The sequence below is a fragment of the Electrophorus electricus genome, chromosome 10 (assembly GCF_041902795.1).
Source record: "Electrophorus electricus isolate QZ-2024a chromosome 10, ASM4190279v1, whole genome shotgun sequence".
NCBI lineage: Eukaryota > Metazoa > Chordata > Actinopteri > Gymnotiformes > Gymnotidae > Electrophorus > Electrophorus electricus.
In genome coordinates this window covers 22,482,347-22,497,353 of record NC_137506.1, presented here as the reverse complement: position 1 = coordinate 22,497,353, position 15,007 = coordinate 22,482,347, and the positions used below count along the sequence as shown (strand labels likewise).

General features: G+C 38.3%; 3 protein-coding genes across 4 annotated transcripts; 1 reads left to right on the top strand and 2 right to left on the bottom strand.

Moving 5' to 3' along the window:
• The first annotated feature begins 81 nt into the window (after positions 1 to 81).
• Positions 82 to 2,806, top strand: zbtb2a (zinc finger and BTB domain containing 2a). Of its 2 annotated transcripts, none has more exons than XM_027011218.3 (3): positions 82 to 234; positions 980 to 1,160; positions 1,305 to 2,806. In XM_027011218.3, exons 2-3 carry the CDS (start codon positions 988 to 990, stop codon positions 2,443 to 2,445), a joined length of 1,314 nt encoding a protein of 437 aa, XP_026867019.2. In that variant the 5' UTR covers positions 82 to 234; positions 980 to 987; the 3' UTR covers positions 2,446 to 2,806. The 2 variants fall into 2 exon arrangements, with proteins under 2 accessions (XP_026867019.2, XP_081578340.1); XM_081722214.1 differs by lacking the exon at positions 82 to 234 and adding an exon at positions 256 to 654.
• Positions 2,807 to 2,905: 99 nt separating this feature from the next.
• On the bottom strand, positions 2,906 to 14,422 carry akap12a (A kinase (PRKA) anchor protein 12a). The gene is made up of 3 exons (XM_027011185.3): positions 14,202 to 14,422; positions 10,880 to 10,979; positions 2,906 to 3,106 (listed from the first exon to the last, which is right to left on the bottom strand). Exons 1-3 carry the CDS (start codon positions 14,304 to 14,306, stop codon positions 2,907 to 2,909), a joined length of 405 nt encoding a protein of 134 aa, XP_026866986.1. The 5' UTR covers positions 14,307 to 14,422; the 3' UTR covers position 2,906.
• On the bottom strand, positions 5,431 to 10,693 carry LOC145659469 (uncharacterized). The gene has a single exon (XM_081722213.1). It carries the CDS (start codon positions 10,595 to 10,597, stop codon positions 5,657 to 5,659), a length of 4,941 nt encoding a protein of 1,646 aa, XP_081578339.1. The 5' UTR covers positions 10,598 to 10,693; the 3' UTR covers positions 5,431 to 5,656.
• Positions 14,423 to 15,007: the final 585 nt, after the last annotated feature.

Below are 15,007 nucleotides of genomic sequence, written 5' to 3'. Positions count from 1 at the left end.
GCACAGCCTATCGCAAATGTTCACATAATTTAGATAAAATGATAATTTCAGGAAGTATAAACGGGAACCCGCGCTGCGGTTGTATCTGCAGACTCGCGCTGTTGTCATGTGATTTTAACGTAATGGGACTTCGGAAAACACCAACTGCGAGTCCGTTGAGAGTGGTGGTGCAACGTTTCCGACGTTAAGTATAATGTGAAGACGACACTGTCTGTCTTATAAGGAAAGAATAAGGTAAGATGTTACTGAAAGCATCTTTTAGAAAAAAAAAGAAAATGAGCGAACCCCAACTTGCTAGCTAGCTAACGCTAACCAGCCGACACTAGTTAGAAGTGAAACTCGCCAAGTTTGTGAGCATCTTTCTTTGCCACACGGCATTTTCCTTATCAGCTCCCTCGTTATGCAATCTGGAGTTACTTGTTTGTTACTTACTTGTGAAAATAAACGCAATAGTTTGAATGATATAAAACCATCGCATTGAAAGCCATAAATGTATACCCTTTCTGAAGTTGATCGTCAGATGTCAAAACCGTCTCTTCTGCTTGGCGCGGTTACGGCAGTTGCCATGGCCATGGATGGTGACTTACAGCTAGCTACTCTGCTATATCGCTATTAAATTCACGTTTCATACTACCTATCTGCCTATATTTACGGGTTAGTATATCAGCGCATCTTTATTGAAGAGAACTACTACCTTGAATACTCATGTTCAAGTAAATAGCTGATGTCATATAACCTATTGGCCTACATGTGAAGATGTAAGACAACAGATACAAGAGGATTAATCTCTGTGGCTCGTTAATTATATAGGCTATAAACAAATGCCAGGACTAATGATATATACAGAATTAATGATAAACGCTAATGTGATTAAAATGTTCTCAGTTAAATAGAATGAAATACAATTTTTAAAATGGCTTAGAATGTCAGCTTTTTAAAAAACAAAAAACTGTTTGATGTCTACTTTGTTTTTGTGCAGGGTGAAGAATGGAGCTAGCCCACCACGGTCTTGTTCTGCTACAGCAGCTCAATGCTCAGCGGGAGTATGGTTTCCTGTGTGACTGCACAGTGGCCATCGGGGATGTTTATTTTAAAGCTCACAAGGCTGTTCTTGCTGCTTTTTCAAACTACTTCCGCATGTTGTTCATCCACCAGGACAGGTAAAGGAAAAAAAACACTTGAACGTGTATTTTTTCTGAGTTGTTCTACAGTTGAATGTTTTGTCACTAATGTTTTGATTTGTAATCATGGTACATGTGAGTAGTGGGGAAAATGTAAGGTCAATTTTACTTCCTTTTTTCCAGTGAATGTGTACGCCTGAAGCCCTCAGATATACAACCAGAAATCTTCAGCTATCTGCTTAATTTGATGTACACAGGAAAGTTGACCACACAGCTGATAGATCCTCTTTGCCTGGAGCAGGGAGTAAAATTCCTGCATGCATATCCCCTTTTACAGGAGGCAAGTCTTCTTATTAACCCAGAGTCCCATTGTGTCCCTTTGACCAACTCTCTGTATGGAATTCAGATCTCTGATCAGCCATGTGGTATGCCCTATACAAACACAGTATGTAAATACCACACCTGGTCCAAAAGTGAAACCCTGGCCAATGACTTTTCAGAAGTTCCTGAAACAAAGGTCAACAATGCAGATGTTTGTAGTCTAGAGTTGCCCTCTGAGAACACTGTGAATTCCCAACATTTCACCTCTGGTATTATAAGGAGAAATGCCTCCTTCAGGAAGCAATACGTATGCACTCACTGTGATAGTCGGTTCAGCCAGAGATATCTACTAAAGGAGCATCTACTCCTCCATGCTACCCAGGCCTTTGAACATTGTATATCATCTGTGGTGGATGGCTGCACTGTGGAACTGGAGCATCATGAGGGGGAAGATGAGGCTTTGCGTATTGATAGCGACGACATAAGCGATACTGAGCAACAAATGAAGAGGGAGAAGACCCCGCCTCCCTCGGACATTGCTGATATTGACAACCTGGAAGCCCTCGAGCGTGAGGTGAAGCGACGGAAGTTCGAGTGTCCAACTTGTGGCCGCAAGTTCATCCAGAAGAGCCACTGGCGGGAGCACATGTACATCCACACGGGCAAGCCATACCACTGCAGCACCTGTGGGAAGAGCTTCTGCAGGGCTAGCCAAGCTGCGCGGCATGTCTGCTTGAATCAAGGTGCAGAGTCGTATACCATGGTGAACAAGGAGAGCATGGTGCTCTGTGGTGGGGAGGAAAACAATCAGGTTGAGGCACTTTTCCTGTCTTCAAGCAGACCCTATAAATGCAGTGTATGTGCACTGCCTTTTGGCAGCCCTTCTGAGGTCTTCAGACATCAGTGTCCAGCTATAGCAACAGTGATGGTCACGCAAGATAACCCCTCTGATGAACACAGAAAAAGCAGCTCAATAACTGAAGAACCTGTTACTGACCAGTAACCATGCCCATTGAGGAAACTTTGCAGAAATGGAACTGGGTACATGAATTTCTTGCCCCCAGAAAAAAAAAAAAAAATTAATTTTTATATTTTGCTTTCTCTCTTTATATCTGTTTGTGTGTGAAACCTGTTTTGCTAAAAATCTAACAGTGCATGAGGGAATGTTATTGTCTGCAAAATATTGATGAGTAAACCAAACTGAATTTTATGATCTCAGTTCTGGCTTTTTCAGAGAGGGTGTATAAAGAAATTTGTATCCCATTAATTTATTTATTTATCTGAAGTGGTTTTTGGAAGAAGTGTTTTCATTATTTTAGTACATTTTTGCACTTGCTCTATATAATAAAAATATTGACCATGGACCCTTTTGGGTTATTTTATTTAAACAAAATGAGCATAATTTGCATTAATTCATACAAATTGTAGAAATTCATTTAAAAATATGATCAGATATATTTTTGTTTAGTTCTGTGATGGCGGCAGTTGAATGGAAGCGAGAGGTGGGGTTGCAAAGAGGTGCTCTTTATTATCCATTGCGTTCGTGATAACAAGCTCTAAACAAAACAAATTGTAGAGGTCTTTACTCTTCCTCAGAAAGATGCGATGACTCTGTTTACCTTGATCTAGAAGGACCACTAATGTGCAGCCCCGTCTCCTGGGATCTGTGGGTTTAAATATGGCAGAGAGTGAATAAGGAACATGTGAAGGTAATCAGTAATCGGGGACTGGGAACGTGGCAGGTACGAGCTGTGATCCTTAGCAGGAGTGGGCGTGTCCCTCCTGCTATCTGGCTGACCAAACGTGACAAGTTCATTGTTAATACAATTTCTTAGAAGATGTACAGTTACACTATCTATTTTGATATCTGCAGAATTGGATGGATTAAAATGTTTTGAAAAATGGAATGCTCAGGCATCTAAAATGCTTTGAAAATGTTGCCCAGACAACACCATTGAAACAAATAAGATATCATATTCAACCCCATTAGCTATAGTAACAAATATTATGATAAGTGCTCTGCATTTATTATGCGTTTCACTGTTTGAACTGGTCAGTTCTAAACAGGCATAATTTGCCTAACACAAACAAGTATGATTTAAAAGAATGATAATACAATGCAGAATGTCTTCTAAATAGATAGCAGGTTGATAGTTCATGTATCACAGTGAAGTTCCTGTGCAGCATAAAACCCAGTTATTAGACAAATTTAGAGATATAATTTATATAATTTAGTTAGGCTTCTAAAGCATCTTAATGTATTTAAAGTTAATGTGAAGTTCAAGCAATCTTGCTTACTAAAGATTTCTGTTCGCTTTAATATAATAAATACTTTTAACTCAAAGTGTACGGCTGTTCCATGCATAGATATTGCAGAGAAACTGTTTCCCCCTGAGGTATGGCATAGTTCATACTTACATGTGCATTGTTTTACTCACTACCCACCTCTTTAGAAATACTGATTTGTGTTAGTCGTTCACAAGCTCCATTAATGGCCTGTTTCTAACCACAGGACCACAGACAAGCCAGCTGTGACACTGATGTGCCTGATACAATCAAATCAGCACAACACCCAGTATAATGCTTCTACCATGTTAGTGTCACTGCTATGTTGAAAATGATCAGCCATCCAAACGAAGTGATATAGCCAGAAAGGGTAGCAGTTGGGAGTAATTGCATAGCTACAAGATCTGTGTACTAAAGTGGGTTTAGCGCATATGTTTAAATAATTTATATGTGGTGATCAGGTTGATATAGATATAAAATCAAATTTTAGTAACTTCATTGTTGTAATGGATTGCACCAATGAATTTCAAGGCCTTTATGAAAACTAGCATACAATTATAGGTCAATTAATTATATTTTGTGCCAGTCCTAGACTACAAAATTGCTTGGACACAAGATTATTCTTCTGTGCATCTGGACTTGCATTGTTTCTCAAGTGTTTGGTCCAGTATTAATATTAAGGGCAAAGGATTTTTAACTTGTGCCCCAAATCTTTGAAATATTGTTAATGTTGAGGTTGCCAGCAACTGACTGAAGCCTCTTGCCTCTAGAATGACATTCGTTTGAAAGATTTGGACTGTGCAACCTTTTAATGAAACAATTAGATTAAAACCAGGTATCATATTGTACAGTATAAATGTTATTATATTTAAAGAGATAAATATGGTTACTGATGGTATTAAAGCATCTAACAATGTTTATTAATGATATTTGTCTCATCATACTGAACAATTTTGTGTTAGTGTTTATGCACCATGTCATTTGGTTCTGTCACAGAAAACTCATCTCTAATATTGTCTATGACATCTTTCCACATATCATGTTCCCCTTCTGGTAGGGACTTGGCTGTCTTTTCCATGGGGATATCAGTCTCTTCTAATGCTTTGCTTACTATTTCAAGACTGTGTCCTCTTTGGAGTCTGCACTTTGTTCTTCATCAGAAACTTGTTCAATCATCTCAGTTGCTTTTAGCCGTGGCTCAGTTAGAGTTGGAAGTTTAAGTGCAACCTTGTCTTCAAATTATGCCTGATTTTGCCTTGCGATTTCTTCTGGTGCTACAACTGGTGTTTCTAGTTCATTCACTACTGTATCATTTGCCAGTGTTCCTTTCACTTGTGTAAGAGTTGGTAGATGAAACAATGCTGGAACCATTGTTAGTCTGGACCCCTAGAGCCACTGTTGGCAGTTTTATTTGTTCTTTAACAACCAATGTTGTTGTTGATAACCATATTCTTCTTTCAAAGGTGTCACTTCCATCACTGTTACCACTGGTGTTAGAGTTGGTGTTTTTACTTTTGTTTAGTTACTACAGATGGTTCTACTTTTATTTTTAACACAGATGTTTCAGTCTTTGGTGCACAAATGCCAACTGCACCTGATGTCTCAAGCTTTGTTTCCTTTAATTCTATACTAATGGAACAACTGATTTTTACTCCACTTGGTCCACATCTGGCGTTTGTACCACTGGGATCACTTCTACTTTTAATTGTGGTTCATTGACTACTGCTGTCATTACTGTGGACCCCACTTCTTTCACCAATGTCACAAAATTGGTCTGTGGATGAAGATTCCTTTCCAAATGTGTCCTCATCAAGATTTCAGTTTCACATAATGATTTTCACAGATGGTATTTGTGCTCTTTCTCTATATCCACTGATGTTTGCACTACTTCTGCAGCTACAGACATTTCTAGTGGTAGTTCTTTTACTTTATCTGCCACTGGTGTCTTGACTTGTGCGTCCTTTTTTTTTAGACGCCTCCGCTAGCACTTCTGCTTCCTTTGACACTGGCAAAAAAGCTGGCAGTTGGACTACTGCTGCCCTTGTTGCTCTCTGTGAATCTTGGCGCACTGCTTGTGTTTCCCTCAGTGCCAGTGTTTCTACTGCAGTGATGCCTGCAGCTATTTCTGGTTCTTTGATTAATGTTAAAAAGTGTGATTGCACTTTAGTATCTTTAATCACTGACATTTCAGCAGTGGGGATCGTATCAAAAATCCTTGGTACTGATGTCAAAACTCGTGTTTCTGTTTGTACATCAGTTATTACTTCCACCTTAACCTCTGTTACTACGGGTGTTTCTATCTTTGATTCAGTTACCTCTGGTCTCTCTACTTCAAGATGACTCTTTACTTGCTTTTCTGCCTGTGGCTGTGTGACTGTCTTAATTTTATTCTTAATGAACATTGGTTCTGTTACCTGCTCAGCTGACTCTGCTGTGTCTTCTTGAGTACTGATTATGGTTAATTCCTCTTTTATTTCCATCATAGCTAGTGTTTCTATGGCCAATGCAGAAGCTGCTGTCTTTGCTACCTTCAGTTCAGTTCCTACTTCATATTCAGTCACATATGGAAAGTTTGTGTACTTTTGAGAACATTCTATTATTTGAGATTTATGTTTACTTACAAGCTCACACACTTCTGTAGCTACTGGTTCACACAGTTCAGTTAGTTCAGGTTTGAACAAAGCTTCTTGCTCATGTTTAACTATTAACTGGACCTCAGTGGTCTTATCAGATTTTTTCATACTTACAGGCTCACTTGAAGTCCCTATTGCTCTGCCACCACAAAATGTTTCTTCAGAACTCTGAATGCTTTCTACTGGCTCCTCAGATATTTCAGATTCCACTCCTGGCTTAGCAACTGTATAGTTTTGTAGTTCACATGTGTTTTCAATATCATTAGACTCCTTATCAGTAGTTGAAACTACCTTAGAGCTATTTGCTTCCCCTACATATATGATAGATATCTCTGAAATTGTTTCAGTGACTTTCAGATAATTTTCCATTACTTTCTTATCTTCACTTGATTCATTCTCACTTTCAATTTCTTTTTGTAGTTGCTCTATGCCCCTTTGAGGTTCAATTTTAGTATATGGAGTACCTGTCTTTGTAGTGATTTCAAAATCAGTTTCAGGTTTTGCTGTTCTTTCATTGGTTTCTGGAACATTATTCAAATGTGTGTCAGAAATCATGGATGCAGCATCCACACATGCTCTTTTAACCTGACGTGTCATTGGTGATTCTTCTTCCACAGATTCTGGAGCTGCCTCTTTGATATGTGTATCTGCACTCAGTTCAGAATCCTTCTGACTTTTTGGTTGTGACACTACTGTGGTATTGGCCAATGATTGCCTTCCTTTTTGGGCAAATTCAATTTGAAGACTTGGTTGCTCACAGATGACTGGTTCTTTCCTACTCACCTCCTCCTTTTCACCTATGCATTGTTTTGTTTTGAGATCTTGAACAGGAGTTATCTCTGTATTTATATATTTATCAAGGTCTATAGAAACCTTGGATATGTCTTCTAACTTCTCAGCTGCTCTACCTTCATCATTGGTAACAGTTTCAAGAAGAGAGGCTTCCTTTGCTGATAGGTCCTTTTCCTCACATGGTAACTCATTTAAATTTCCTGAGATGTTTTCAGCTTTATTGCTGTGAAAAACATTCCTAGTAACAATTTCCCCACTCTCTTCTGCTGATATAGGTTCAATCTTATGTTGCCCTGTTGCTCCTTTTGTGATTGCTGCTACTTTGTCATAGATACCTGCTACAACCACTGCAGCAGTAAACTCAAGTTCTCTTTCAACATTTGCCATTGCTGTTTTTAACTCTGTATTCATCACTTCAGCTTGAATATCATGGTATTTCATAAAATGTAGTGAAGGAACATTTCCCATTTGAGCATAATTTTTCAATTCTTCTGCATCTAGCTTTACAGAATTTGAGATTGTTCTAACTATGCTAATTGTCTCTGGACATACTACAGCTGAAGCAAGAACATCACTCATTTCCTCTCTGATTTCATGTATATTGGTATCTTGCCCTGGGACTATGACATCATGTGTTACAGTTTCAACTACTTCAGCTAGTGTGACTTGAACAGCATTCTCTAACATTTCTGATGCTTTGTTTATAGCACTGTCAGACATACAGAATATGGTGTTGTGCACTACACACTCATCTATTTCAGCTTGAGTGACTTCCTCAGCATCAATAGTTGATAATTCAAAATCTGGGAGTTTTTGCTCTTTTTCACCTTCAGCACATATTTCCTCATAATGTGCTTGCTGTTCACACACAGCTTCCTTTATTGCTGTGTCCAGTGGACCCTCATTCTCAGGTCTATTTATATTCTTTGTAATAACTTTCTTCTCAGTAGGCTGACATTCACCTTGTAATGCACCCTTAAATGCCACTGGCATGTGTTCCTCACTGCGATACAGTACTTCAATTGGATATTCTTCCACCTGTACCACATTTAAGATTTCATCCTTTCGGCTTTCCTTAAGCAAATCTGTATGCATTATTATAGGTATCTCTGCTTTCTTCTCAGTTTCAACAAAATGTGTGTTATCATCTGAAACTGCTTCATGGAATTCAGATTCTAATTCACTGACTACAAACTCACAGACCTCATTTGTTGCTATCCCTACTGCCTTGGATTCTTCTGGCAAGTCTATACAGACCAATTCTGTTGGTACAGCTTCATTAGTCTCATGAATTCCTTCAACTAAGGGCAAAGAAAGAAATTCTTCAACAGCGTCAATGTCCTGAGAAACAAGTCCTATACACATTGGTGTAACTTCTGTTTTTTCAGGGGCAACTAAAACGTTTGTCTTATGTGATACAGTTGACTCTACAACACATGGAGAAACTGAGACTAACAGAGTTTCTGGGTTTCTGTCTGTTGTTTTGAAGGACAGAACACTTGGAGTCCTACAGATAGTTTCAACAACTTCCTGAAGCACTACATCTGCATCTGTCATATCATATTGGCTTGGTGCTGGTGTTATATTTCTAGATGTTTTAGGGGACTCTGTTAGGTGGGAAACTGCTGATACCATTTCAGTATTTTCATCCTCATTAAAGTGATCAGTTGTGGGTTCAGGGGCAGTCACTGCATCAGCTGTCAGTTCTATAATATCCTCAGCTAACGTGTCATCTTGAGTTGTCCACTCAGTAGAGGATACTGGTGTTTGAACACTTTCCTCGATAATTCCTTCCTCTGGAATGTCACTGAGTTGCTGATGTTTGCTTATGAATTCTGTCAGGTCTTCAACATAATTTGGGGGATTGGGTATAAATGATGGTCCACCAGCATATGAAAGTGTCAGTGAAAGATTTTTTCCATTAGAGTTGTCCTCTTCAGTCATGGGATACATCTCTTTCTTAATTGTAAATTTGCCTGTACTCTCAGTAATCTCTTTCAGGTTTTCGGGTTCCATTATTTCATATTCAGATAGTGGAACAACCACTGGTGTGTCATCATCTTCAGTGTCCGTTGCTATGCCTTTGCCTGTTTCATCCGAGGATGAGTGTTCTTGCCACCCATTAGACGTCCTCTTTTTTCGTCTTGAGATAAGATTCTTTATAGAACATGAAGATTCATCTTTGGAAAACTCACTGTCTGAAGGTATCTGCTCAGGTGAACCACTTTCTTCTGTTCTGACCTTCCTTTTTGGAGTAACTAGTTTTTTGAGTGATTTCCATGTGGATCCACCTTCTCCTTCTGCAGGACTCTCAGTGTGTTCATTGGAAGATGATAGATGATCAAAATCACCTTCAATGGAGCTTCCAAATAGTGATTCTGTTGTATTTTTGAGCTCATCTCCCTTGTCTTGGGTTTCATCATCAAAATGAAATGTTTTTCTGGACCTCTTCTTGATAGACCCACCACATATCAGGGTTTCCCAGGAAACTGCTGAGTCTAATTTCTTTTTTGATTCTTCAAACTTAGCATCTGTAACCTGCTCTTCCTCAGTAGGCATCGGTTGTTCTACCTTTGCTTCTTTTTCCTGTTTTTGGACCTTCATTAATTCTGTGGATGATAGAAGACTTTCATTCAGATATTCTCTGGAGTTGATCAAATTTGGTTCAACAGGTTTTGTTTCTTTCTGTCTTCTTGAAAAAGACCTAAAAATCCTCCTAAATGGACTATCTTGTACTTTTTCTTGTTCATGGGGATTCATTAGTGCTTCGTCAACTACAGACATGCCCTCATGTCTCTCACCGGCCTGTAAATCTTTACTTTCTTCAAATGTAAAATTAAACACATCTAGACATACACATGTACTATCTTCCTGTGCTGCCCTATCAAATGTTTCACCTTCTTCTTTGTCAGTTATTTTAATTTCTTCATGTCTATTCTCTTTTGAAGCCTCTTCCCCTTTTCTTCTCTTTCTTACACTAAGCCAGATTCCTTGTGTGAAGAATCGCTTAATTTGGGAAGTGGGTTCCTCAGGCTCCAGGCTTGCTGGGACCTCCTTCACCAGTTCTTTATCAGGAATGACTTGCTCATTATAATCTGTGATTTCTGAGATTTGACCACCTGGCATTTCACTGTCTGTCTTTGGAGAGAGGTCACTGTTCTTAGACTCAACACTTATTTTACCATTAATTGACTCCTTTTGCATCTCTTCTGCATCCCTTTCCCTTATGCAGACAGAACTCTCTTCTGTGGTGTCATTGGAATCCTTTGAAGGACTTGTGATTTTTGCATATTGCTTATTTGTGACTCGCTCCTCTGAAGCAGTAGTGTCACACTTGTCTTTTTTCAGAGTGAACTTAAATCCAACAAATCTGAATATTTTTTTGAAGCCAACTTCAATGTCATTCAGTTTGCTGTCAGCCTCAGTTCCCTCTTTCATTGTCATGCCATCTGCATTAACAGTTTCCTTGCCTACATTATCAGCATTTGTCTCAGAGACATAACCTTGAAGATCTTCTATCTCAACACCATCTTCTTTCAGTGTCACAATCCCAGATCCAACTGAAATTAGATGAGTTGTGGTATAATTTGAGAGTTGGGGGAAAACAAAAACTTGTGTTCACTATGGGTGTCAACTGAATTTTGAAATGTAAAACAGTACATTTACTTATAAATGGAACAGTAAACAAAAACATTTTGAGGCCAATAATAGTGATAACATACTCACCATCTCCAATGACCCTATCCTCACAGTGGCCATTTAACTCCTCAGACTGATTTTCGTTCTTCTCTTTCAGGCCTGAGTCTTGCCCATTGTTCTGTAGCAACTAGAAACACGGTCTGACATGTTAAGATTTCCACCAAAAAGCAAATTTAAATTGTTCTACTAAAAATGAAAATAGTGAGAGCATAGTAGGTTTAAATCAGGAGAACCTTCACCTTAGTAAAAGTTTCCATGAGTCACAGTCACCCATTGACTTTTTTTGAAAACTGCATAATACCAGTCATGATTCAAGAATATATACTAAGATGAAATTGCTTGTAATGTTGAGGAGGCAGAGCAGGATGCGGGGACGAGTTGAGTAAAAATAGAGACATATAGCACACACAACAAAGAAGACGTAGCTCGCAGGCTATTGGGGTTAAACATCAACAACATCCATGACTAGACAAGAGCCTTGTATACGAGCATGATAATGACACAGAACAAGGGTCAGGTGAGAAACACGAGAGGACGTGACCATGCAAAAACACGAAGACTTCGAGGCGCAGGAGCCGTATAGTGGCATTGCTGATATGAACATCAAAAAGAATCAGCAATAATATTGCATGTTTTAGCTGTTATAGCAAAAATATTCTTAAAATGGAATTGTATCACTGACATTACATTGCGAGTTAAATGAGAAGAACTAAAGCTCTCTCTGTAGGTTCAGATTTATACCACTTATTATACCAACCAGATTATATAAAGTTGTTTTATTATCATTTTAAAATATAATGTATTTCAAAACACAGACTTGGTTATCTAAGATTTACTGTCAATAGGTTAACAGGAAGGACATCACATGCCTTGTCAAACACTTTTTGAGTACTGCACCATGAATGTTCCTCAAAGCCAATGTTTCCAATTCAAGGCATTATAAACCACTTTTGATATTTACAGATATTTTGTAGTTGTGTCTTAATGTATAGGAGAATTTGTGCATTCAACATGCATATTCACTTTGGCTGTATAAGCAATATAGCATTTTGTTGTGGTCAAGCTATTGCTGACCTTAAACGTCATGTGGACAATAGATAAGAGTGTGTTCACAACTAGGCTTTAAAATGTAACATTAAAAGCAATATATGTTTGTATTAACCTTATTTTGGCAGTTACGTTTTCCTTCACAACATCCACTTTGACTCAGATGTTGTGTGTGTGTGTGTGTGTGTGTCTAAGTACAATTAGACTATATTTACAAAAGCAGAGGGACAGAAAGTGACACAATAAAAAAGCTCACGTTTGCACAAATGAAGACTCACTTCTGCGCAAGTGAAGTCAGATTTATTTTAAAAGCATTTATTATTATTTTTGAGATATCTGTTGCTGTTTAGAAATTAAAAGATTTCTAAACCATGTTAAGGGACTAAAAGTATTTTAAAATCAAGCAGGCATACATTAATCTGTCCTCATAGCACATTATGGAGATGTATGTTAAAAGGAGATGTATGTTATGTAAGTAAACAGCAGCAGCCATTGCAAGCCTGTTTTTTTTTGTTGTACTTTGTCTGATTTAAATAGATAAATAGGTTAATTAACTTACTTGCTAACTGCATTAGTTTTGTAACTCTGCTGCAAAACTAAAGAAGCAAGCAAACATGAATTGGATGACTAGCTTCACTTTGTGGGAAAAACAATTAGTGAAATTTGATGTTTCACCAAACTAAACCAGAAGTCTCTTGATCAGCAATAGGCTCTAAGACATTCTAACAAGCTAATGTTACATGTAGTTTATGTACACCAAACTATATCAAATGTAATTATTTATATTCATCTTTCTGAATCATACATTTTGCACACAGCTTTGCTGAGGTGGCTAATATACAACAACAGATACCCTCTTGAAGCAAAAACAAACCCTTAAAAATTAAAACTGAGTGAGGAAAAACTGTCAGTTGCACAGCATTATTGACCTCTCTCTGGGGTGTTTTATCAAAAGCTTCTAATAACTGCAGGAGTGTGACCAGTTACCTCAATGCTGAATTGTGACTAAACAGAGGCCCTCATTTGGGTTCACCATGACATGAAGCCTCTAATGTCTCAATCCTAACTACTGCACTACTTTTATAGATTTCTAGTCATAGATGGCTGTGGCACTGTGGGCAAAATGAACAAAAATGTTGTGGCTGTTGTGAGAGCACACCATACATATAAACCACTACAGAATCCTAAGAACAGAAGAGCTCATTCGGTAATATCTTATGAGTGGATATGAACTCAACATGAATTGATGCAAAAAAAGACACTGGCTATGTAATAGTAACAAAATGCCACTGCATTGTAGAAGAAATATGGAATGTACTTTGTTTGCTCCTGAAACTGGTTCTCCTATCATTACTGATGATCTGGCCAGGGATGGTAATTGTGGATCTATCCTAAATCCTGCATAAAATTCATTAAAATTCAAAGAGAATATAGGTCACAGTGGCAAGTGGTAATTTATGTTTAGTGTTACAAATTGCAGTGGTAGCTTAGTGGTTACGATGCTTGACTTATGAGGGGATGGTTGCTGGTTCAAGCCTCAATGCTGTCTAATTGCTCCTGTTGGACCCCTGAGCAAAACCCTTAACCCTCAAGTCTTGTTGGATAAAAGCGTCAGCTAAATGCAAATTATGTTATGATTACCTTGTATGTTAAAAACAAAAGTCTTAAGTTACAAGTGAATAACAACAACAAAATCATTTTATTACAAACATTAGTCAGAGACGTTCTAAATGTACATTCTTCAAGCTAATAAAATAAATCAGTACGATCTTGAAACTAAAGCATCAATTATCTCTGTGAAGAGTAACAGAGACATCTCATTTTCTGTTGCATTGAGACTGACACCATGTTTAACGGGAAATCGATGCACATGCTATTTCGAGTGCAGCCGCAGGAAATTCTATATTTCCTTTGGGAGAAGAGTGTCAGAAATGTGCCACAAAACCAATTAAGAGTACGTTCAAAATATTTATTCTTAGGTTATGTTAATGTAGTTTTATAAATATATAACTGAAAATTAATAATTGACAAATGCAGCCAATTAGCTAGAATGGCATTAACGTTATCCCGTATCCTGACACTAGCATCATGCCGTCATAGGGTTACTAGGATTATTCACTGCAGTAGCTGCTGCAGCCAAAAAAAAAAAAGTTTTCCGCAGTTTTTACATCTAGTCCACAGTACTGTTTTCCCTGTTTTACTACAACTGTATTTTAGTATTAGCTACGAGGCAACACATGTCATTTAAAAGCATTTTCTGCATGGTTTGTAATCAGTTTAATCATTATTGTCCTGTTATCACCTTGTCCTCAGCGATGTCATCTTGTGCCTTATTCGGTCCTGTATTTTGTTCGTCATCTTCTTCCTCGAATTTGCCGAAACGCTGCGATGAAGAGGTCGCACCCATGTCAAAGAACCTCTTCTCTGTTCCTGGTCTGATTTAAGTTCGATACGTTTTCGGCGACAACAAATATACAGCACTCGGTCACTGACCACGGAGTAAGCGACCCCAATGCAGTTGGACTCACAGTTGATGCGGTTGACTCGTTAGTAATGCTTTTTAGAAAGCATGCCACTCTTGCTATCACATGCAGGGGGCAGCGGCACGCCTTGATACATCAGTGAGGGTAAGAGATGACTGCGGGAAAATCATTTCGCAGTTTCATTTGTCGAATAATCGAATTCGACACTGCGCCCGTTTGTAGATATCACATAGATGTAGCTTGTTTCACAAATACCAGCAACATTGTTCTTAGCGGTCACCGCAGCATATATATTAACGGCATTGCTTAATGTGCTGCAAGACTCCTTATGGGCTCTAAAGCCACAGCTGCATACGCACACCGTGTCTAATAGAATGTTTGGAGTTTCTCTTTGAAGTAACTACCACAAGTACCTTGATTAACTGATATTCAAATTTCACTACACCCCCAACTTTGCAGATAAGGCTTGAAGTCAGCGTCTACTGTGAATATAAACATAGAGTGAGTGGCTAGTTTATTATTTGTACTTACAGTTAATATTAAGACTTCTATTCAGTAGAAAATAGGCTACCAATCCTCAGAACTTAATTGACTAATTTACTGATGGTAGCTTGTCTTCTTGTCT